The 24,100-nt window shown below is 37.9% G+C and overlaps 1 protein-coding gene across 3 annotated transcripts in view; it reads left to right on the top strand.

Annotated features, from left to right (window-relative positions):
• TAF2 (TATA-box binding protein associated factor 2) overlaps nucleotides 1-24,100 on the top strand; it is a 95,805-nt gene that overhangs the window by 43,576 nt on the left and 28,129 nt on the right. For all 3 annotated transcript variants that reach the window (XM_064384545.1, XM_064384544.1, XM_064384546.1), the window contains 6 exons: nucleotides 13-78; nucleotides 1,619-1,871; nucleotides 4,041-4,181; nucleotides 7,418-7,528; nucleotides 19,436-19,629; nucleotides 21,520-21,659. In XM_064384545.1, coding sequence (XP_064240615.1) covers nucleotides 13-78; nucleotides 1,619-1,871; nucleotides 4,041-4,181; nucleotides 7,418-7,528; nucleotides 19,436-19,629; nucleotides 21,520-21,659 — 905 coding nt within the window. The remainder of the gene's footprint in view (nucleotides 1-12; nucleotides 79-1,618; nucleotides 1,872-4,040; nucleotides 4,182-7,417; nucleotides 7,529-19,435; nucleotides 19,630-21,519; nucleotides 21,660-24,100) is intronic.

The following is a 24,100-nucleotide window of genomic DNA, read 5'->3' as shown; positions in this document are numbered from 1 at the left end:
TCTTAAATGTAGGAATAAAAAGAAAAAAATCCCACTGATGAATGGAGAAGAAGTTGACATGGATCTTTCTGCAATGGAGTAAGTTAGTTAACTTAAATATAAAGTTATAATATTTTGTGCATTCTCATTTGTCTCATTTGTTATGCATATGTAAAAGCATATAACTGTTCTCCAAGTGAGTGCTTTAAAATTTTTTCAATTTAATAGAAACCCTATGTTCAAAACAAATTTTATGTAAAATCATAACTAATCAAAGAGATAAAAGTAAGTCTGCTAGGGCCTAGGTGAAATTAAGAGGAAATGCATTATAGTTGAGGAGGTGGACACAACTTTGACTAGGCAGATTTCTTGTTCTCTCTTGGTAGCATCTAGAGCAGTGGCATCAAACTCTAACCTGCATATGAATCAGTTGGGGACTGTCCTAAAATGCATTTTCTGATCCAGTACTACACTAGTGAGGCCTGATAGTTTGTATTTCTCATGAACTCCCAGGTGATATTCTTTGTCTTTAGAACAAAGCTCTGGGGTGCCTTAAGTCTCCCTATGCTTGCAAAACAATTTAAAAACCACTGTTCTAAACTTTATGTGATAATATTTATTGATTGACAGTGTTTTATTTTAAATATGATACAGCTCAAACTTTCTAATTTTGCCCAGTCTGTAGCTGTATATTTTTTATAAAATCTCTGTAATTATTTACTAACTTAATTGATAGATTATTATTATTGTTTATATACAGATTATGTTCATTTGCCCTTCAAGTTCAGTGTTAATTTTTTTTTGAGACAGAGTCTTGCTCTTTTGCCCAGGCTGGAGTGCAGTGGTGCTATCTCGGCTCACTGCATAGCCTGGCTGCATGCCCCCATGCCTGGCTAATTTCTGTATTGTTAGTGAATAGAATATGAGGTCTTGCCATGTTTGCCAGGCTAGTCTTGAACTCCTGACCTCAAGTGATCCACCCACCTCTGCCTCCCAAAGGGCTGGGATTACAGGCGTGAGCCACCGCACCCGGCTTGGATCAACGTTAATTTTGATTTTTCCATAGCAAATACCTTGCCTGTAGTAAGTACCCAATAATATGTGCTGAATTGAATTAATATTACAGGTGGTACTCTTCTGATGAAGGTGTTGGCATAGACTAGATTTTTTAAACTATGTTTGTTACTTTGAGAAGTACATGAAAATAAATTTGTGATACGCCTCCAAGTTATGATTTCAGAACTTGCTTGAAAAAGGTGATCATGAGTCTAGTATTTTTAAAAAGTTTTAAGTCAGCTAGACAAATTAAGAAATTCATCTCATTCTTTTTTTTTTTTTTTGCATCATATAATCACAAATCAAAATCACCAAAATAATTTCAGATGGGAAGTGCTTCAGTGTCCTTTGTAAAAGATGATTAATATTTTCTTGGAGATCTTCTTAGCAAGATTGATATAGATCAGACATTGTGAGAAAGTTGATATATGTTAAACATAATGAGAAATTTGTCAGTGTAGTTTAAAAAATGAATACAGTAAAACTTCAGGCAGTCTTGAATACTATATCTAAAAGGGAACCTGTTTAATAAATGCTTTGTATTTATTTTCTAAATTAAAATGAAAATTACATTTTCTTTCAGTGCCGATTCCCCTTTGCTATGGATAAGGATAGACCCAGATATGTCAGTACTGAGGAAAGTAGAATTTGAGCAAGCTGATTTCATGTGGCAGTATCAACTCCGCTATGAGAGAGATGTTGTTGCACAGCAGGAATCCATTTTGGCTTTGGAAAAGTTCCCTACTCCAGCATCTCGGCTTGCACTCACTGATATATTAGAACAAGAGCAGTGTTTCTACAGAGTACGAATGTCAGCTTGCTTCTGTCTTGCAAAGGTGAGATAATGTATAGCAAAAAGAAAACAAGATGACTAGTGTATGTATTTTTTTTATATCTCTGAAAATGAATTAAAATTCACGTAGTCTTTAAATTTACTTCGTAGCTGATTCTTTGAAAGCTTTTGCCAAATGCCTTTAAATTAATAGGACTATTTTGAAAGAAACCTGTTTTGACCTGAAAATAGATATACAGAATAATTGTAGAATTGTCAAAATGGAAAGTTAGATTTTCACTGTTTTGTTGAATTATCAACCACATTTTTAAAGCAAATAATATATTTCGTGAGCAATTCCTTGGTTTGGGTGATGTTTTATATTGTAGTACATGAAATCTCTCTCTCTCTCTCTCTCTCTCTCTGTGTGTGTGTGTGTGTGTGTGTGTGTGTGTGTGCGCATTTTTTTTTTTTAATAAAGGTGAGATCTCACTGTGTTGCCCAGGCTGGTCTCAAACTCTTGGGCTTGAGCAATACTCCTACTTTAGCCCCCGAAACAGCTGGGATTACAGGCATGTGCCACCATGCTTCACTGTGCTCGGCTGATTGGTTAATCTTAATTATTCCACTGTAGTAATTATTTCACGTTGGTTTGAATTTAGGAATCCATATTAGTGATGAGTAAACTAAAATGGTAGACTCTATATTATTCTAGGAAAGTTAAGAACACCAAATATATTTCTTTAGATGCAAATTATCTGAAGGTAGAACAAATGAAAACCTGAAAAATGCAGACAAAATTTTGGCCACAAATAATGTTTTCCAGGTATTTTTTAAAAACTTGATAATAGGTTCATTTTCCATTTAATGACTCTTGCCTTCCTCACTGTTAAATCTATTTGTCCTATATTTTAACAACTTAATAATGATTTGATTTTTAATGATAATAAGTGAGTAGTTGAATTCTTATGTTCTCAGTTATATGAGAGAAAGCAGTGATTTTCTTAGGTAATCATCTGCAGAGGATATAATTTCATTGTTTCTATAAAGATCGTTGTGATTCCTGTATGCTAAAATCTTAGCAGGTCCATAAAATTGTAGAACATGTTTAATCATAATTTCATTTTTTTCAGGCATGATTTTTATATACACTAAAAATATCAATAGCAAGATATAGGGTAAAGCAAGATACACTTTGGTAAAGCATGCTTATAGGCATAAATGGTAGCACTGCATTTGGCTTCTTGTTCAGTTAGGGTAGATTGAAAAATCTTGTTTAAAATTCATGGTGATGTTTCTGTCTGATAAGTTTAAAATATTAGAATTATATCTGCCTAAGTTAATAAAGACAAACTATTCAAAATATAAGTCATTTGCATACATATTTTCCTAAAACTTAATACTGTTATTTAGAAATTGACTTGTAGAAAATAATTACATGTAAGAATTTTTTTGGCTGAGTGCAGTGTCTCACACCTGTAATCTCAACATCCTCCCGCCAAGGCAAGAGTTCAAGACCAGCCTGGCCAACATGGTGAAACTCATCTCTACTAAAAATACAAAAATTACTCAGGTGTGGTGGTGCCTACCTGTAGTCCCAGCTACTCAGGAGGCTGAGGTGGGAGAATCGCTGGAGCTCAGGAGGCATAGGTTGTAGTGAGCCGTGATCACACCACTGCGCTTTAGCCTGGGCAACAGAACGCGACTCCATCTCCAAAAAATTAAAAGAAAAATGAATTTTGTTTTTTTGAGACGTAGTCTCTCTGTCACCCAGGCTGGAGTGCAGTAGTGCCATCTCAGCTCACTGACACCTCCCCGTCCTGGGTTCAAGCAGTTCCCTCACCTCAGCCTCCCAAGTAGCTGGTATTACAGGCACCCACCATCATGCCCAGCTAAATTTTTTTGTATTTTTGTAGAGACAGAGTTTCACCATGTTGGCCAGGCTGGTCTTGAACTCCCAACCTCAGGTGATCCACCCTCCATGGCCTTCAAAAGTACTGGGATTACAGGCATGAGCCAAGAGGCCTGGCCAAAAAAAGAATTTTTTTGCAGGGTGAGTTTGTATAGTTTCTTGGAAATGGTGATAAAATGCTACATTGTTTTAAATTTCTGAGAATTAAAGTTGTTGAAAAACCAATCCAGTTGTAGTATTGATAACTTTTAAGAAGCTGCTTTATTTTAAAGTATGTTTGCGTTGGTAATAGAAACTACTTTGTTTTCTAATTATTTGCAGATTGCAAATTCAATGGTGAGCACATGGACAGGACCACCAGCCATGAAGTCACTCTTTACTAGGATGTTTTGTTGTAAAAGTTGTCCAAACATTGTGAAAACAAACAACTTTATGAGCTTTCAAAGTTATTTTCTGCAGAAGGTACAGTTTACTTTCTAATTTTCTCATGGTTTTTATACATCTCAGTTTAAGTTGGAGACTGTTCAAATAATAGGTGTGTTTACTTTCTTTGCCTCTGTTCTTTTTTTGCTTTTAAACTTTTTTCCAAAGTTTGATTAAGCGATTATAGATTTTATGATCTGTGTGCAAGTAACTCACTGGCCACATTAATATTAAAGTGGACAGAAATGTTTAATTTGCCTTTTTGGTTGGTTACATGGCAGGTGGAGAAGTGAGTAAGCGCTTCTGTCATCAGTCCCAGAATGTGGACAGCACATCTGAGACAGAGACAACAGAGTATAGAGCTCTAGTTTTAGTCCCAGTCCACTACTCTCTAGCAGTTTTCACGTGCACAAGTTTCTTAACCTTCTACACCTCAGTTTACTCAGTTGTAAGTTATCTTTTTTAGAATTAAGATCAAGTATGTAAATTGTTTTATACTACACTTATGATAAGTTTTCTACAATTGGAATTTTTAGAAAGTGGTGGTGTGCTGTGGTATGGTTAGAGTCATTGTTTTAGGAAAGGATATGGGAATGACAGGATGGTCAGCATTTGGGCAATTTGAATATCATTCATATAGTCTTTTGAGTAATTTTATAATAAGGTGGGGATCAGATTATCTAGATTGAACTAGAAAGGAGGAGTGAAGTTGAAGTAGAGAGAACTCTCTAGTAGCAGTTCTACTAGAAGTAGAGAGGAGCCATCCTCCTTTCTGACAATTTTAGGGGGTATAGTTATTTTGAGTAAGAAGAGGGGTTAGTCCATATTTCCCCATGTGCTAGGGACTAAGACGTCTATTCATCTCTAGTTCTGCCTAGAATTTAATTTGCTTTGTTTTACTGATAGAGCTAACCAGTGTGTGTAAGTCATGTTTCTACTTCCTTAAAAATGTTGCATATAAAAATTTGGAAAGGGAAAAGTTAGGCTGGATTTCAGATAATTTACCATTTTTTCCTTAGAGAGAACTAATGAAGCCTATTCTTTCATGATTTTACTGAAAGATACAAGAAAGGATACTATATTAAGGATGAAGCAAGGTTGAGAAAAGGACTTTTTGGGTTTGTTTTGTACAGATGAATAAGTAACTTGAGGCACGTATGACACAGGGGAAAGACCCAGTGGAGAGGGAGAGATGGAATAGTCAAGGGGAGAAAGTAAATAGAGAAGGGTGAGCAAGTTCTGGAAGTGTTAGAGGGTGGGGCAGAGTAAGGAAGAACATTTTAGAAAAGATGAGAACATTCCTTTTTTTGAGGCAGGTGGAATGTGGATTGAAAACAAGTGAAAGATAGATGTCGAGGGGAATGTTAGGCAAGTTGAAATTTATTTATGATAGAGGGAAAAGAAGGATTGCACAGCAGTATTGGGGTGCCTTTTGAGAGTAGAAGTCAGGATGTATTTGTAGTAAATCTAATCAGCAGGACAGAATCTGGATGATCCAGGTTTTGGGAAAGATAGTAATGGTTTGATCAAAGAAGTCTGTGGCATCCTGTAATTTTATTTTTAAGAACTGCTCTGTATTACCATTTCACGAATTTATGATACAGAAGCAAGTCAATTTCTGTGTCTGCCTGATGTATCTGTCTCATGATGCCACTGTGCTTTCATGTATCTTAGGTCAATGTTTCAAATTGGAGTTATGAACCATTAGTGGAAGAGATCATGAGATCAGCGTAGTGTTGTTGTTTTTTTGTTGTTTTTTTTTTTTTTGAGACCAAGTTTTGCTCTTACTTCCCAGTCTGGAGTGTAGTGGCACAATCTCAGCTCACTGTAACCTCCTCCACAAGTTCAAGTGATTCTCCTACCTCAGCCTCCTGAGTAGCTGGGATTACAGGCATGTGCCACCATGCCCAGCTAATTTTGTATTTTTAGTAGAGACAGGGTTTCTCCATGTTGGTCAGGCTGGTCTTGAACTCCGGACCTCAGGTAATCCACCCACCTCGGCCTCTCAAAGTGCTGGAATTACAGGCGTGAGCCACCGTGCCTGGTCAAAATCAGTGTAGTTTTCGTTTTTAAATAAAAGAAAACAGAATGGGTAGTATTCAGTATATGGTGTTTGGGGTTCACTTTTAAATTTGTATACATTGCATCTAAAGTGGGTATGTGTGTTAGGTTGTGTTATAAGATGTATTTTTTCCTGTTACTGTCAAAAAAAATTGGAAAGTCAGTGCTTTTATACCAGTTCACCTTTCTGATAATACTTCTAGTGGACAGGAGAGAGAAATTGGTGCCTAAATGGAACTTGAGTCTCAAAGGGCAGAAAAGGCATAGGACGGGTATTTCTATGGAAAAGAGCCTTTCCCTCAGTTGTTCCTACAGCACTAACACTGACTGTTGTTGCTCCTGTTATCTCTGCTTCTTCAAGCAAGAAAAAGAGCCATCTTTCCTTCTAACCATTTTAGGGAGTATGGTTATTTTGAGTAAAAAGAGGGGTTAATCTGTATCTCCCCATGTGCTCAGGACTAAGATGTCTTTTCATCTGTAGTTCTGCCTAGAATTGAATTCACTTTGTTTTAGTGATAGAGTTAACCAGTATGTGTAAGTCATGTTTCTACTGTCTTAAAAATGTTGCCTATGAAAATTTGGAAAGGGAAAAGTTAGGCTGGATTTTAGATAATTCACATTTTTTTCCCTTAGGTTGAGGATTGGGTGTTCCATGAGGATTAGGTGTTGGGAGACTCAATTTGTTCTAAGACTGAAGATTGACTCCACCTACTTACATGGTTTAATACTGAAAATGGTTTTGAGAAAATGAGACTCCTACTCAGTAGGCAACTAGCTAAAGACACCTAGCACAGAAGGTAGTAGAGCTTAGGAGTTGAATAATGGTCCACCTAATGCTAAAATCTATACCTTTTGCACTGTATCACACAGAAGTAATTCTAAAAGCTATGCCTTTTCCACTGTATCACATAGAAGTGACATTACATAATTTACATTAGATGTATTTCCTCCAGCAAATGAGGGCCAAGGCACATAGCCTACAGAGTGGTGTGCGGTCATGCAGCTCTTCCCTTGGTTTCCTGTCCAGGTCTTCTATGTTAGAATGCTTTGAGATATGTTGTCAGTGGGAGGGGTTGGGGTATGGGGGTGTTAGGCTCCATCCAGATACCTATTTCAGCCCAAAAGTAACCCTTTTCTATATATAGTTCAATGAATTGTAGTAGCAAAAAGTTAGGTTATGTGCTTTTAAAAGTTCTTTTTGTTTTCTTTTGTAGACTATGCCAGTTGCGATGGCTTTATTAAGAGATGTTCATAATCTTTGTCCTAAAGAAGTCTTAACGTTTATTTTAGACTTAATCAAGTACAATGACAACAGGAAAAATAAGGTGAGGTACTTTTATTTTTTTATCTTCTACAACAGTTTTCTTAGAAAGGCAAGGTAATTTTCTTCATGAATATTATAAAACTACCCAGGGATATTTTGTTTCTAAGTAAGTATTTAGTCTATAAAAATCATTGTTGAGTTGATGGTACTTGAAATTTCTAGAGATAGAGGCATATAAACATGATTTATTAGAATAACCAGTGAATAAAAACAAGGATTAGTTTTTAAATGTTCTTCAAACGTCTTGTAGTGTGGAGAGTGTAGTGCATCAAATTTGGGGGCGTCAGCTAAAACTTGGTAAAATCTGACAGCACAATTTTATTTATATTGATTTATTTTTTGTTCACCTAGTGATACCTAGAAAAGAATTCTCTATTGGGATTAACTTATTTGTTGATTCATTTTACCTTTTTCTTTTTTCTTTTCTTCACCATTGTGTCTTTATTCATTTATTTAGCAAATAGCAATTGGATGTCATGCTTCAAAAATTATTTCATCCGGCCGGGCGCGGTGGCTCACGCCTATAATCCCAGCACTTTGGGAGGCCGAGGCGGGTGGATCACGAGGTCAAGAGATCGAGACCATCCTGGTCAACATGGTGAAACCCCGTCTCTACTAAAAATACAAAAATTAGCTGGGCATGGTGGCACGTGCCTGTAGTCCCAGCTACTCGGGAGGCTGAGGCAGGAGAATTGCTTGAACCCAGGAGGCGGAGGTTGCGGTGAGCCGAGGTCTGGGTAACAACAGCAAAAACTCCGTCTCAAAAAAAAAAAAAAAAAAAAAAATTATTTCATCCTACTTGTATTAGTCCAACGGTCAGCAAATGTTTTTAAGAATATATGCTATGCTAGACAGTGTCCCATGTTAACTGGAATAAAAAGATGGTTGGTGTCTTAATGAACTTTATTTTTTCATTAAACAGCTGCTCTATATTAGTCTGATTTTTGCACCGTCAAGGACACAACCTAATAGGGAAATCAGACAAGTAAACAGTTAACAGTCACTTGTGATAATTGCTACAGTGGAATGTTTATGACTGCCTAGGGGAATGCAAAGTATAGTCATCTCTTGATATTAATGGGGGGGGATTGGTTCCAGGACCCCTTCTTGGATATCAAAATCTACAAATGTTGAAGTCCTTTATATAAATGGTATAATATTTGCATATAATCTATTCACATTCTCTCATATACTTTTAATCATTTCTAGATTACTTATAATACCTAATACAATGTAAACATCGTATATACCATTGTTAATACTGTATTGTGTATCGAATAATGACAAGGAAAAAAGTCCATACATGTTTAGTACAGACACAACCTTCCTTTTTATTCCCCCAGATATTTTTGATCTGAGGTTGGTGGAATTCACAGATGCAGAATCCATGGATATGGAACCCACATATACAGAGAGAGGGTCAGCTATCGTGTCTACTTTGAAGGACGTAGCAGGAGATTGAGGGAAGTTTTATATAGAAGTAGTGACCCTCAGACTGGGTCACAAAGATGAATAGGATTTTCACAGAATGTGAATAAGACCAGTCTAGGAATATCGTTCTAGACAGAAGGAACAGCACATACAAAGACACAAGTAAGTGTTAGGATAAGTCAAATTGATGAAACTTTTAACAAAACATTACAACAGTAAAAAAGAAACAAAAGGCACAGGCATGTTTATTAAAAGATGACTATTTTTAATGATAATCAAAACAATACTGCCTCTTTAGTTTAAGTAGCATTCAAATAATTTGAGCTTAAAGACGCCTTTAAAATTAACATTTAAAAAAATATGTTAATTCATTTTTTTCTTGCCATCTTTTAATACCCTTGACTTCATCTCTGATAGGCTCTGTGGTCATTGGTCTCTCCCAGAGTAAGGCATATTAGAGACATAGGAGTCCAAGGTTATCTTTTAGTTGCCGTTGTCATGAGAGTTCAACCATTTTCTTTTTCTTGGCTCACTTCAACCTTCACCTCTCAAGTTCAAGCGACTCTCCAGCCTCAGCCTCCCGAGTAGCTGGGATTACAGGCATGCGCCACCACACTGGGCTAATTTTGTATTTTTAGTAGAAACGGGCTTTCACCATGTTAGCCAGGCTGGTCTTGAACTCCTGAACTCATGATCTGTCCGCCTCGGCCTCCCAGAGTGCTGGGATTATAGGCGTGAGCCACTGCGCCCGGCCAGTCCAACCTTTTTTAATGAGTAGTAAGCTCATTTATGCATACCAAATTTAGGAAGCATGTGCTTTCTATTCTTTCATTATTCTTTTGCTCAAATGGCTCAGATTTTGATGTAATTTAACACTAAATTAGAATAATAAAACAACTGATAACTAAAACTAGTAATGCTAAATTAAAATAATTTATCTAGTGTTTTATTTCACTCAATGCATAGGTGGCTAAGTAGTTTCCAGGGAAATTTTATCTGATGGATGGTATAACTGGCTATCTTTCTCATTGTTTCCCTTAAAAGTTCTTAATTTCAGGACCACATTAAAGTTTTTTCAGCAAACAACCTTTGTTTTTTTTCTTTCTCTTTTTTTATTTTTTTGAGATGGAATCTTGCTGTGTCACCCAGGCTGGAGTGCGCTGGTGCGATCTCAGCTCACTGCAACCTACACCTCACAGGTTCAAGCGATTCTTATGCCTCGGCCTCCCAAGTAGCTGGGACTTACAGGCCCATGCCACCACACCCGGCTAATTTTTGTATTTTTAGTAGAGATGAGGTTTCACCATATTGGCCAGGCTGGTCTCGAACTCCTGACCTTGTGATCTGCCCGCTTCAGACTCCCAAAGGGTTAGGATTACAGGTGTGACCCACTGCACCCAGCCAATACTAGGTTTTGATGATACTGAGATAAATAACTTATGATCTTTGCAGTTACTTAATCTATAGTGAAAGAAACATACAAAAGAACAATATTTTTAATGAGATAAGTATTATGACATTTAGGTTAATTATCCTGCTTAGGAATTGCTTGGAAGGATTAACTCAAATTAAGGGTGAGGAAGCCAGAAAAAGCTTCCTGAGAAAGGCTGAATCTAGAAAGAGCTGTAAGTTGATGAGGTGAAAGGAGATCAAAGAGGGCAGATTACTTGAAGTCAGGAGTACGAGATCAGCCTGGCAAACGCGGTGAAACCTCTTTCTACTAAAAATACAAAAATTAGCCAGGCATGGTGGCGCATGCCTATAATTCCAGCTACTCAGGAGGATGAGGTGGAAGAATTGCTTGAACCCAGGAGGGGGAGGTTGCAGTGAGCTGAGATTGTACCATGGCACTCCATCCTGGGCGACAGAACGAGAACCTGTCTCAAAAAAAGGAAAAAAATGGCTACTTCTTCTTGGGTTTGTTTTTCATTTGCATAGTATGTCTTTTTCCATCCCTTTACTTTGAGTCTGTAGGTATCTTTTGTCATTAAGGGTGTCTCTTCTAGGCAATAGATGGTAGTGTCTTGTTTTTTATCCAACACGCCACTCTATATCTTTTGTTTTTTAGAGTTGGAGTCTCGCTCTATCACCCAGGCTGGAGTGCAGTGGCGCAATCTCAGCTCATTGCAACCTCCTCCTCCCAGGTTCAAGCAATTCTCCTGCCTCAGCCTCTTGAGTAGCTAGGACTACAGGTGCATGCTGCCATGACTGGCTAATTTTTTGTATTTTAGTAGAGACAGGGTTTCACTGCGTTGCCCATGCTGGTCTCGAACTCCTGAGCTCAGGCAGTTTACCTGCCTCGGGCTCCCAAAGTGGTAGGATTACAGGCATCAGCCACCATGCCCAGCCACTCTATATCTTTTAAGTGGAGCATTTAAGACATTTCTGTTCAAGGTTAATATTGAAATGTGGGGTTTTCTTCCTGTCATAGTGTTGTAGGTAGTTGCCCTGGAGACTTAAATGTGTAATTATAGGATCTGTGAGCTTTCTGCTTGCATGTGCTTTTATGCTGGTGAGTGTCATCCTTTCATTTCTGTGTTTTGAACTCCTTTGAGCATTTATTATAGGTCTGGTCTAGTGGTGATGGATTCCCTTTGATTTGCTTGTAAAAAATAAGGAGTTTTCAATAGGTAGAGGAAGGAGAAAGGTGCCCTGGGAATAAGAACACAACATTAACAAAAGTACAAGATGCATGAGAATGCAGTGTGTTAAAGGAAAGGTTATTAATGCACCTTCATGGTAATGTGGTACAAAGCCAGAGGCAGTGGACTGGTTGAGGCAAACCTCCAAGCCAAGAGTCTGTAAATGGCCTGCTTGATGGTGTATGGGAATCCTCAGGCAGTAACAGCTGAGTTGTGGCAGAACACGCAGGTGGTGGGAACCCCAGGATTGATCACGGGCCTGTCAGCGCGGGCTCTCAGAAGGGCTCCAGCTGGCAGCTGAAACAGTTGGGTGGGAGCAGCGCGGCTGTGCTACTGTTCTTTCGCTGAGGAAGGAGCTTGTCTGGGAAAGACTTTATATCATTTTTTCATCATGTATCATCATTTATGAAGCTTGGTTTGGCAGGATATAGAATTCTTGGCTGGCATTTTTTTTATTATTATTATTTTAAAAGGCGAAAAATAGACCCCCAATCTCTTCCAGCTTGTGTGGTTTCTGCTGAGAAGTCTGATGGGATTTTCTTTATAGGCAGTTTGACACTTCTCTCTAGCTGCCTTTAAGATTTGTTCTTTTATGTTGACCTTGGGTAGTCCGGCTACTATATGCTTTTGTGAGGTTTGTCTTGTATAGTTATCTCCCAGTTGTTATATGGATTTTTTTGTATCTGGATATCTGTCTCTGTAGCGAGATGGGGGAAATTTTCCTGAATTATTTCTTCAAATATGTTTTCCAAACTTCCTGCTTTTTTTTTCTGCCTCAAGACTGCTTATAAGTTCTAGGTTTGGTCACTTTATGTATCCCATATTTCTTGAAGACTTTGTTCATTAAAAAAATTTTTTTTTTCTGACTGGGTTAATTCAAAAGACCAGTCTTCAAGCTCTGAAATTCTTTCTTCTACTTGGTCTAGTATGTTGTTAAAACTTTGTATTTTGAAATTCTTTAAGTGAATTTTTCATTTCCGAAAGTTCTATTTGTTGCTTTTTTAAAAATGCGACTATCTGGTCTTTGATCTCCTGAATTTTTTTTTTGGTGTATTTGTGTTGGTTTTCAACTTTCTGTTGTGTCTCGTTGGGCTTCCTTACAATCCGTATTTTGAATTCTTTGTGTTAGGATCCAGTGATACAAGAGCTAGTGTGTCACAACATTCTGTTTCTTCATGGTGCTGGAGTTGTACTCATTCCTTCTCATCTTATTTACTTTCATTTGGATGGGATTCCTCCTACCCTCCCACCTTGAGGGTGTGACTATAAAGTATATTGGGAAGGGTCTTTTTTTGGCTGTGCTTTTATAGCCCTGTGTACTTCTGTTATCAGGGTTTGTATTGGGTTGTGCAGTTCAGCCTACAGGCCAGTAGGTGGTGCTTACAGGTAAGAGCCTGATCTTTGTTTGCTGTGTGGGTACTCTTTTTTTGTTTCAGCGCTGACGGAGGTGGCTGGTGGAGCTCCTAGTGAAATGCACCAAAGTCTCTGTGCAGGGGGCTGCACTAGCTCCAAGTCTTAGGCAGAAGCGTGATCTCTTTCCCTGTCACACTCCTGTACTGGGGCTCCTGACCCTCCGTGCAGATGCACACTGTCGTCTGTCTCCAGGCCACAGGGTAACTGAGAGCCGCAGAAGACACTTCTCCCCCTGTTCTCCACTGGAGTGGTTCCACGCTGGAACTCCTCACTCAGCCCAATACACACAGCTTTGTGGCTTGCCTGTTCTCCATTGTGGTCATGTTGCTGCTTTAAGCAGAGAGGGGGCGGGGCTCCATCTTTTGGCACATGCAGGTGGGAGTCAGCTGTGGTACTGTCAGCTGGCTGGGTCAGCCTGAGCTCAGACCCAATGGACCTAATAGACATTTACAGATCATTCTACATACCCAACAACTGCAGAATATATATTCCTTATCTGCACATGGAACATTCCCCCAAATTGACCATATCCTTGGCCAGAAAGCAAATCTCAGTACATTAAAAAAAATCAAAATCATATCAGGTATCTTCTCAGACCATAGTGAAATAAAACTAAAAATCAATACCAAGAGGAAAAATAAGGAGTTTTTCAATAGGTTTAGGAAGGAGAAAGGTGCTCTGGGGTTAAGAACACAACATTAAGGAAAGTACAAGATGCATGCAAACGCAGTGTGTTAAAGGAAGAGAAAAGTTACTGATGCACCTTCATGGTAAAGGGGTACAAAGTTGGAGGCAGTGGACTGGACGAGGCAAACCTCCAAGCCAGGAGTCTGTAAGTGGCCTGCTCGATGGTGTATGGGAATCCTCAGGCAGCAACAGCTGAGTTGGTGGCAGAACACGCAGGTGGTGGGAACTCCAGGGTTGATCATGGGCCGGTCAGCGTGGGCTCTCAGAAGGGCCCCAGCTGGCAGCTGAAACAGTTGGGTGGGAGCAGGGCGGCCGTGCTGCTGTTCTTTCACTGAGGAAGGCAGACGCTCTCAGCTGGAGCTTATGAAGGCTGGCAGCTGTGGGATGCATGGCCCGCTTGCTTGCTCTTCCCTCTTGGAGTGGTGGTGTATTTTGATTTCGGGGACATGCAAACGTGCTCAGCCTCCCCCTCTCTCCCTGGCCTCTAGATGGCAGGGTGGCATCTGTGGTGACCTGTGGTGGTGACAACAACTGCTCCTGCAGGAGCCAAAGGGCAGGTCCCTGGCATCTTGGGGCTGGGCTCTCACAACACAGGGCCACAGCCAAAATATGCATGCAGGGGCAGGGCAGCTGCGCCGTGGACCCAGCGCTGGAGAAGGGGGACCTATTTAGCAAACAGTAGCTAAGGCAGACCATTGTTCTTCCTTCTGCAGTCTGCCTCCTCCTCTGTATTGTGGCTGCCGTATCTGTCTTTGGGTTGTGCGAAAATGCTGGGCCTGCCTGCTCCTTCCCTGGTGGGGCGGTAGCAGCTGGCACCTGACTTCTCAGGGACCAAAGCCTGTGGGATTCCACGTAGACTCCAGCAGTGTCTCTACACAGTCTCCAGGCAGCTCTGTGTGTTAGACTGGAGGCCTGAGGAGCCAAGAGGGCTCGGCTCCCTGCGGCTAGTATTGTAAAAGTTCATAGTGGAAATCTGGAGCCCCAGGGATCTTTCACTCACCCCTTCCCCACATTAGGGAGCTTCTTCCAGCTTCATACTTGACCTGGTTCAGCCGGCTGCCCGGCTTTGCTCTCCTCTGCTTTCCATGACTCCATTGCTTCTCTGGTGAATTCCAGCCTGCCCTCTTAGGTGATATAATTGAATTGTTCATTTTTACTTGCTGCTTGGTTACTCTCTGTGATAGAGGGGTCCCCTAGCTGCTTCTAATCAGCCAGCTTGAACCGCAACCTCAGTGTTACTATTTTATATCACTATTTCTGCATTTTTATTTCATTTTAGATACTTTTCCTCCACAAAGTTGTATTAAAAGAATTAATGAGATTGGAAGCTAGCCCCACTTATCCCCCTGTTGGCAGTGGATCTGAGTTCTGTCTCATATGCATTAAATTTGTCGAGGCTTACTGAATCAGAAGATATGTGCAGGTGTGTGCACATGTGTGTATGTATGTTAATCAGAAAGCATGTGTGACACTTTTTTTTAATGATTCTGAGAGCCCTTCTCTACCCTATTTGTAAACTTTTCTGGAGGAGGTTACTATATACCTGCATATATCGTATATCTTCCATCAATAACTTTTTGTTGTTTTTTTGAGACAGAGTCTTGCTGTGTTGCCCAGGCTGGAGTGCAGTGGTGCGATCTCGGCCCACTGCAGCCTTTGCCCCATGGGTTCAAGCGATTCTCCTGCCTCAGCCTCCCAAGTAGGTGGGATTACAGGTACTCACCACCACACTTAGCTAATTTTTGTATGTTTAGTGGAGACAGGGTTTCACTATGTTGGCCAGGCTAGTCTCGGACTCCTGAACTCAAGTGATCCGCCCAGCTCAGCCTCCCAAAGTGCTGGGATTACAGGTGTGAGCCACCATAAGTCTTCACTGGTAAGCAAAACTTCCATAGACTATCCAGCCTTCTTCATGCTATAGCTTTATGATGTAAAATATTCATACCTTTTCATGTATAACAGATTTTCTCAACCATGGCACTTCCAGCATTTTGGGTTGGGTAATTCTTTGTTGTGGGGCTGTCCTATGCACAGCAGCATGTTCAGCAGTATCCCTGGCCTCTCCCCATTAAATGCTCCTAGCACCCCTTACCTCAGTTATGATATCCAGAAATCTCTCTAGACATTGCCAGAAAGTCTGAGGGGCAGAATTGTGTTGAGAACCACTGATGTGTGGGGATAATATTAAGAAACATAGAAATAGTTCATTACAACAGATTCCTAAATCAATAAGTAGGTTAGCTGAGATAAAGTTATAAAAAAAATTTATTTGTGAAGTTAAATTGAATTTAATACCATAGTTATAGTGTATATCACCAAGCATGAGACTTGATTCTTCCTTTCAGTAGCTGTGATGATACCCGCATCATCTTTTCTGTCCCTGTGTCCTAGTTCAGGCCTTTATTCCTTCCTGGACTCCTGAAAAAGCTGTGTCACCTTGAGCAAATTACTTAATCTCAGTGTCTTAGTTTCTTCATCTATTAAGAAAAAGGATGTTAGTAATAGTACCCCTATCTCAAAGGGTTTTTGTGGAGATTACACTAGATAATATATATAAAGCACTTAGAGAATTGCCTATGGTTCTGTTGCCTATCATAAGCAGTTGCAACATTATTGTCATTCCTAGCTTAATATGCCAATACCTTTTCTCTTAAAATATTTTTATAGTTAAACCAGAGTAATCTTTGTGATGGAGCTCACCTGAGTTTCCTTCCTCCTTAAAAAAATTCCCTCCTTAAAAACCTTCAGAGACTCTCCAGTGCTTATAAGTAAATTTATGCACAGCATTCAAACACATTTTGGTTCCAGACCACCCTCCAGCTTTGTACCCCTTTCTGTTTTGCTTGCAAATAAAATAGTTCTTGTCTTGAAGAAGTCATTTTATCTCTGTGTCTCCAGAACACTTAGTGAGTACTAGATGCCTATATTCATTTAATTGTGTCTATGTGTCACAGTCACTCTCTCAGTCATTATCTGGCTACTATTTAGGAAGCATTTATCTCCTTTAGTCAGAAAGCCTACAGAACTTACCACATTGTATAATAGCAAAAACACTACAGTGGAGATAAATTAGATTTAAATTTCCTCTCAGTAACCAGATATTTTATTTCCTTTGAGAACTGTTATACCTGACCTACTGCTTTCTGGATTTAAAAGACATATTGTTTAAATGACATATTAATTAAAAACATTTTGGTAAGATTCTTTCTTTCCCAGTCTGCTGGTATATCGTGGTCTTAATTTTAATGTTCCTTTTTTTCCCCTACACATGAATTTTTTTTACTTGAAGAAATTAGAATTTAGGATGGTGACAAATCACATTATATTCAAGTAGAAGAGGAAGATGTTTTATACATTATGTCAGTTCTCTTGTGGAGTGTTTATATAATTTAATTCCTCTTTACTACTTTCTACTTTGTATAGTGATTTTACTTAAATTCTTTGAAATGTGCCTATTCCTGTGGTTGAAGGTGTTTGTCATCCCTTGTTTAACAAATAAAAGTAAGACACAGAAATTGAGAGTCTAAAGTTACACAGGAAATGTAGTCTGGGAACTGTGCTGTAAGGCCCTGCTACCCATTTGTGTGGTGATGTTTTTAGTATTACTGTGTTACTTTACAGCATGCCATTATGGTTGCTATCATTTATGATTTTGTGTGGCACACACTGGTAGATCATTACATTTTATACTTTATTATTGTTGTGGGACAACATAAGACTCATTATGTTTTCATTTTGAGAAGAAGGCTAATCAGTTTTTATAGTTAGATGCTGTAAATTAAGTAGTTATGACTTAGTACCTCAGAATACTAAGGATAGCATAAATGCAAATAATCACTATAACAAGTAGCACTAATAATAACTAAGTTCTTGTGCGTTCCATGCCTTATGCGAAAACGTAGATGATCTAATATCCTCACCAGACCATTGAATAAATACTATTATTTATTATTATTTTTTGAGATAGAGTCTTGCTCTGTCACCCAGCCTGCAATAGTGGTGCAATCTTGGCTTACTGCAGCCTCTGTCTCCTGGGTTTAAGCAATTCTCATGCCTCAGCCTCCTGAGTAGCTGGGACTACAGGCACCCACCATCACACCTGGCTAATTTTTGTATTTTTTAATTTATTTTTTTTAATTTATTTATTTTTTTTAAATGGCTGTGGTTTCGCTGGATAGTAGGTAGGGACAGTGGGAATCTCGTTCATGCATTCATGCGCGTCACTAATTAGATGACGAGGCATTTGGCTACCTTAAGAGAGTCATAGTTACTCCCGCCGTTTACCCGCGCTTCATTGAATTTCTTCACTTTAACTAATTTTTGTATTTTTAATAGAGATGGGGTTTCACCATGTTGGGCAGGCTGGTCTCAAACTCCTAACCTCAAGTGATCCACCCATCTTGGCCTCCCAAAGTGTTGGGATTACAGGCATGAGCCACCGCGCCCAGCCTTAAATACTATTATTATCCCTGTTTTCGTGTGAGAAGATTGAGGCTTATAAAAGTTACGAAATTCACCCAAAGTCACATGGTTGTTCTCTGTGGCTCCAGTAAACAGAAGCTATAGAAATTAAAATTGTAATAATTACTGTGGTCTGAAAGCAAAACTTTACAGTGAATACTTTTGGGGGTATTTTTTCTTTGGTGGTGTTTGTTTGTATGTGCTTTATTTTTTTTCTTGCCCCGTATTTGAACATAAAAATGTTTAGGGACTCTGCATTATGTGTGTTAATGTGAGCTTCTGTCTCCACAGTAGAAGTCAAAAGGGGACAGATATTCTTCTTCCAGTCCTTTGGAAGTTTGTATTAGCACAAAGTATTCTCAACAGAATTCATTTGCTTGCTCCATGTTCAATTTCCCAGGCCAGAGCATCTGTTTGCTGAGTATTAATCAAGCCACATCCAGGTCACCTTTCAATAAATTGTTTCTATGAGAATTGACTGGGATATAGAGTAGGATTTTTTTTTTTTTCTTATGGCTTCCTTCTCTTTGCTTCTCTGGCTTGAACTCCTACACTAACCCTCTAATTTCCTTATACTTCCCCTCCTATTTTCTGTCTTTTTTTTGCTGAAAACTTTGGGATTTTTTTTTTCTATTTTATATTCCAGTTTAATTTTGATCTTTATTTCCTGCGTGTTTCTTTCTTTTTAAAATAATATTATGCTAAAAAATAATAATGTTATGCTATTGAAAGGCATACCTTAATTGATTATTTCTCAGACAATATTAATGATAGTTTAAATTTTTTTGTTGTTGTTCGCTACTGGTTTTCTTTTTCTTGCATTCTCTGTTTCTTCCACATTGGTTTTTGTTTTTGTGGGGTTTTTTTTTTTTCTTTGTTCTGGTCTCTATTTTTTATTTGTTGCTTCCTTCAAATATCTGGTGATCATTGCTTATATGTTAATATGTTAAAGTATAGCATCAACTTGGAAACTGTGTTATAGCAAGATTTGTGGACTGTGGTCTCCTTTTAGAAGTATGTGGCTAGGTTACTATAAGAGTACCTGACAAGTAGTAAGTATTTATTCAGTAAACTAATGTATCGTTGATAATAATGAATCTCTTTTACTGTTTTCCAAAGTGACTGTATGCAGAGTGGAGTTGAATGTTTACCAGAGGACTTGCTTATGTTTTGGGATAAATTATATTTTATCTAATTATACGTATATTTTATCTTGTTAATTTTGATCAGAAGAGTTAATTTTGTTATCCTCACTTAATTATTCTTTGGCCTAGTTTTCAGATAACTATTATCGTGCAGAAATGATTGATGCCCTGGCCAACTCTGTTACACCTGCAGTTAGTGTGAATAATGAAGTTAGAACTTTGGATAACTTAAATCCTGATGTGCGACTCATTCTTGAAGAAATCACCAGATTTTTGAATATGGAGAAACTTCTTCCAAGTTATAGACATACCATCACTGTCAGGTAATGATTAAATTCCTTACTTTAAAGTTATTTGTTCTTATAACTATAAAAGTGTCCCAAATTTTTTCTCTCTCTAACTACATAATTATTTAATTACTTGAGATTGTACTGTGTATGTAGTTTTTATATTCTGTTTATATTATAAATACTTTCTCATGTCATAAATTCTTCATAAGCATTGCTTTGATGTCTGCATATTCTTTTATTGGGTATTGTATAAACATTCTCTATCTCTGTTGTTATCCTTTTCTTAAGATGACTTTTAACTTTTCTTTTAACTTTTTTTTTTTTTTTTTTTTGAGACAGAGTCTCTGTCGCCAGGCTGGAGTGCAGTGGCACGATCTTAGCTTGCTGCAACCTCTGCCTCCCAGGTTCAAACAACTCTCCAGCCTCAGCCTCCCAAGTAGCTGGGATTACAGGCGTGTGCAACCATGCATGGCTAATTTTTTGTATTTTAGTAGCGATGGGGTTTTCACCATGTTGGCCAGGCTGTTCTCAACCTCCTGACTCGTGACCCGCCCGCCTCAGCCTCCCAAAATGCTGGAATTACAGGCGTAAGCCACCACGTCTGGCCTGACTTTTCACTTTTCCCAGCTTTATATGGCTATCAAGAAGTTCTGCCTGTTTAAGAGTTTGCTAAAAGTTGATTCAAACATGAACAGTTTTAACTTTCTAAATAGTGAATAAACTATGTTACTAAAACATTTGGAGAAAATATTTATATTTTATGCTAAATTTTTTTTTTTTTTTTTAAACTATTCTTGTTACAAGTATAATAACACTTGAAACTTTGAGTTTTGGAATTTGTTTTCTTTCTTTTTTTTGAGACAGAGTTTCACTCTTGTTGCCCCCAGGCTGGAGTGCAGTGGTGTGATCTCAGTTCATTGTACCCTCCGCCTCCCTGGTTCAAGCGATTCTCCTGCCTCAGCCTCCCAAGTAGCTCAGATTACAGGCATGTGTCACCACGCGTTGCTAATTTTTGTATTTTTTATAGAGACGGGGTTTCGCCATATTAGTCTGGCTGGTCTTGAACTCCTTACCTCAGGTGATTCACCTGCCTTGGCCTCCCAAAGTGCTGGGATTACAGACGTGAGCCACCATGCCTGGCTAGAATTTGTTTTCTTTTAACAGAATTTAGATATTAATTTTGAATTTTTATCATCATTGCAAAATATTATAGTTATATGTCACTTAACAGGGATATGTTCTGAGAAATGAGTTGTTAGGCAATTTTATTGTTTATGCAAATGTTTTAGAGTGTATTTATATAAATCAGATGGTGTAGCCTCCTATACACCTAGGCTTATGGTATAGCCTGTTGCTCTGTTGCTCTTAGGCTATAAAGCTGTACAGCATGTTACTAGACTGAATACTATAGGTAATTGATAACACAATGGTAAGTACTTGGATATTTAAACACATTCAAACATGTGAAAGATATGGTAAAAATACAGTATAAAAGATAATAAATGGTATACCTGTATGGGACAATTACCATAACATAAATGGAGCTTACAGGCCTAGAAGGTGATGTGGGTTTATCAGTGAGTGTGTAGTGAGTGAATGTGAAGGTGTAGGACATTATTATCATCCACTACAGCAGATATAATAAATACTTTGGACTTAGACTACACTAAATATATTAAGAATATTTTTTCTTCAGTGATAAATTAATCTTAGTTTACTAGATGACTACCATTATATATGCAGTTCATCATTGACTGAGATATCTTTATGTGGCACGTGACTCTTACAGAATTGAAGGTAGATTAAAATCACCTCAGTTTTTAAATTTATTACCATAACAGAATCTCTAATGCCTAGGAAACAAATTTAATTCATAGTACTTCAGTGAAAGTAGTTAACATACGTATTTATTTTTTTCCCTAGTTGTTTGAGAGCAATACGGGTACTTCAGAAGAACGGACACGTGCCAAGTGATCCAGCTCTTTTTAAATCTTATGCTGAATATGGCCACTTTGTGGACATTAGGATAGCAGCTTTGGAAGCAGTTGTTGATTATACTAAAGGTAATACTTTAGAAATACATGCTCATATCATATTAGAAAGAAATATTTACTTTTTAAAGCCTGTCTTAATTATTGGGGCTTTCATTATATGTACAGTACAGATATTTTAATTTTGAATTATTGACTCACTGATTTAGAAATCATCTTTGATAAATGTAGAATTCACATAAGAGTTAATAAATGAGGGAAAGGAATAAAATTACAGGTATCTTTGGCCTTTCCAAGAAGTCAGTGTTCATCCTGTAGCTTTAATTGGATGTTATTTTAGGAAATAGAAGATTTTTGGAAAATGTCTAAGACGGATTCAAGAAAATATCTCACACTTGTGTAAAAATTTGTGTCTGAGAAAGTAGAGGACTAGACATAAACACAAACTTCAGCAGGGGCGCTAGGCATGAATTTGGAAAAACATAAAGCCAAAGTATTGCTAAGAGAAGAATACATATTTTTTTTTAAATTTAGAGGAGGAAAGATGGAAGAGATGGAAATGTTAAAAAGTCATGAAGAATAGAGCAGGTAGAAGACGAGTAGTAATCCAAGAAATAACAGAATACCCTGGGAGGGTATAGATGCAGCAGACCTTCAGTCATTTCTGATGAAATTTTAATTTTTAAGGCTAAAGGAAAATGTGTGTTTCCAGGACTGTCAGAACCAAATTATTGTACAAGGTAAAAGAATAGTGTGGCCTCTGAATTCTTTAGAATATGAGACATGAAAAGACAGTGAACAAATGGCTATGTAATTTTTAGGGAAAATTATGACCCAAGTTTTTCTACCTTGCCAAGTTGTTGCTCATGTAGCCTTAGAGAATTAGAACAGCATCTCTTATGTAACATTTTTAAAAACGTAACTCCCAAAGATAATTTTCAGCTGAACTGGATGTGAGTCAAAATAAAAACTCAGGACTGGTGAAAATGTGAAAGGAAAGAACTAGTGCTGAATAACTATGCCTGACAAATACTTAAGTTTAAATATTTGTTAAACTTGCTGTAAAATTTAATGCATATCTCAAAAATAATTTTTTAAAAATAATATGCAACTAGAGGGAACATGTAAATATAATCTAAGTCTAAAATTCCAGATTCTAGCACTAAAAATATGCAAGGAGTAAAGAACTTAAAGTATGCTAAACTTTTGTCTGACTGTGGAAGGAGAGGAAGGGGTGAGAGAAGTTCTTCAGTAGATACTGGTTCATTTTCAAGTTGGGGAAAGTATACTCAAGTCTTCATAATTTTTGGTAAATTTCTGTAGGAAAATTTGTTTACTGTCAGAAAATAGAGGAAATGTATGTTCTTTTTTTTTTTTTTTGAGACTGAGTCTCGCTGTCACCCAGGAGATAAAGCTGGAGTGCAGTGGTGTGATCTCGGCTCACTGCAACCTCCCCATCCTGGGTTCAAGTGATTCTCCTGCCTCAGCCTCCCGAGTACCCAGGTACACCACACCCAGCTAATTTTTATATTTTTAGTAAAGATGGGGTTTCACCACGTTGGCCAGGATGGTCTCTATCTCTTGACCTCGTGGTCCGCCCGTCTTGGCCCTGCAAAGTGCTGGGATTACAGGCGTCAGTCACTGCGCCCAGCCTATAATATGTATATTCTTAAATGTTGACCTAACTTTGGAAAGGACTGTTGTTTATGCTTCCTTTTTATTGAAGGTTAAAATATCCTTTCCTCTTAGAAATAACTATGAAAACAGTGATTTTGTTATTAAGTGAATTTTTTGGCATGAAAAAGAAATATAATCCTATACCCATCTCCGTTTCTGTTTTGACAAGTTTTAAAATCCACCAGATATGCCGCTGTTGCCAGTCTTCTTTCCCTAGATGTATGAATGGTGTTTAATGTCTCATAAATATGAGTTAGATGTTATAAATTAGTACTACCTGAAATGAAATAGAATGCTAGTAGAATTTCCAAAAGGATGCTAAACTTTAATACTTATCATTTAATTGGGAAACATGAATCCACACTTCATTTTTGTTCATGTCTAAATGTAAACTATGACTTCAGACTTTGTGTTTCGTTAAATTGTAAATTTAAATATTGGTGCTCAAGTTAGAAAATGGAAGAAGTGAAAAGTATTGTGAGTAAAATTCTAAAGACAAAGTTTTTCAAATTATGAAGGCAAAACTTGTTTGAAAAGGTGAATGAAAATAGCTTGTCATTTTATGTCAACTATATTCATAGCACTGTTTTTATAACTGCCTTTTATATTATGCTTGAAAAGTTAAGAACTTTCTTTAGTCTTAAATGGAAGAAACCACTTGGGCACAAACAGTTGACTATACTATATAATATAGTTGAGATAGCATTGCGTGTCAAACCTCTCTGTCATTTAAGCATTTAGAAAAACTATTGCATTTGAACAGATTTTGTCCAGTTAATCATCTCTAATTAGGGTTCTTAATTACAATTTGCTTTATGTTATGTTTGTCATTGGTT

Source organism: Aotus nancymaae, unplaced genomic scaffold, assembly GCF_030222135.1.
Source record: "Aotus nancymaae isolate 86718 unplaced genomic scaffold, 86718_ANA_hifiasm-v0.15.2.pri h1tg000036l, whole genome shotgun sequence".
Lineage (NCBI taxonomy): Eukaryota > Metazoa > Chordata > Mammalia > Primates > Aotidae > Aotus > Aotus nancymaae.
This window is presented reverse-complemented; position numbering and strand designations above follow the sequence as displayed.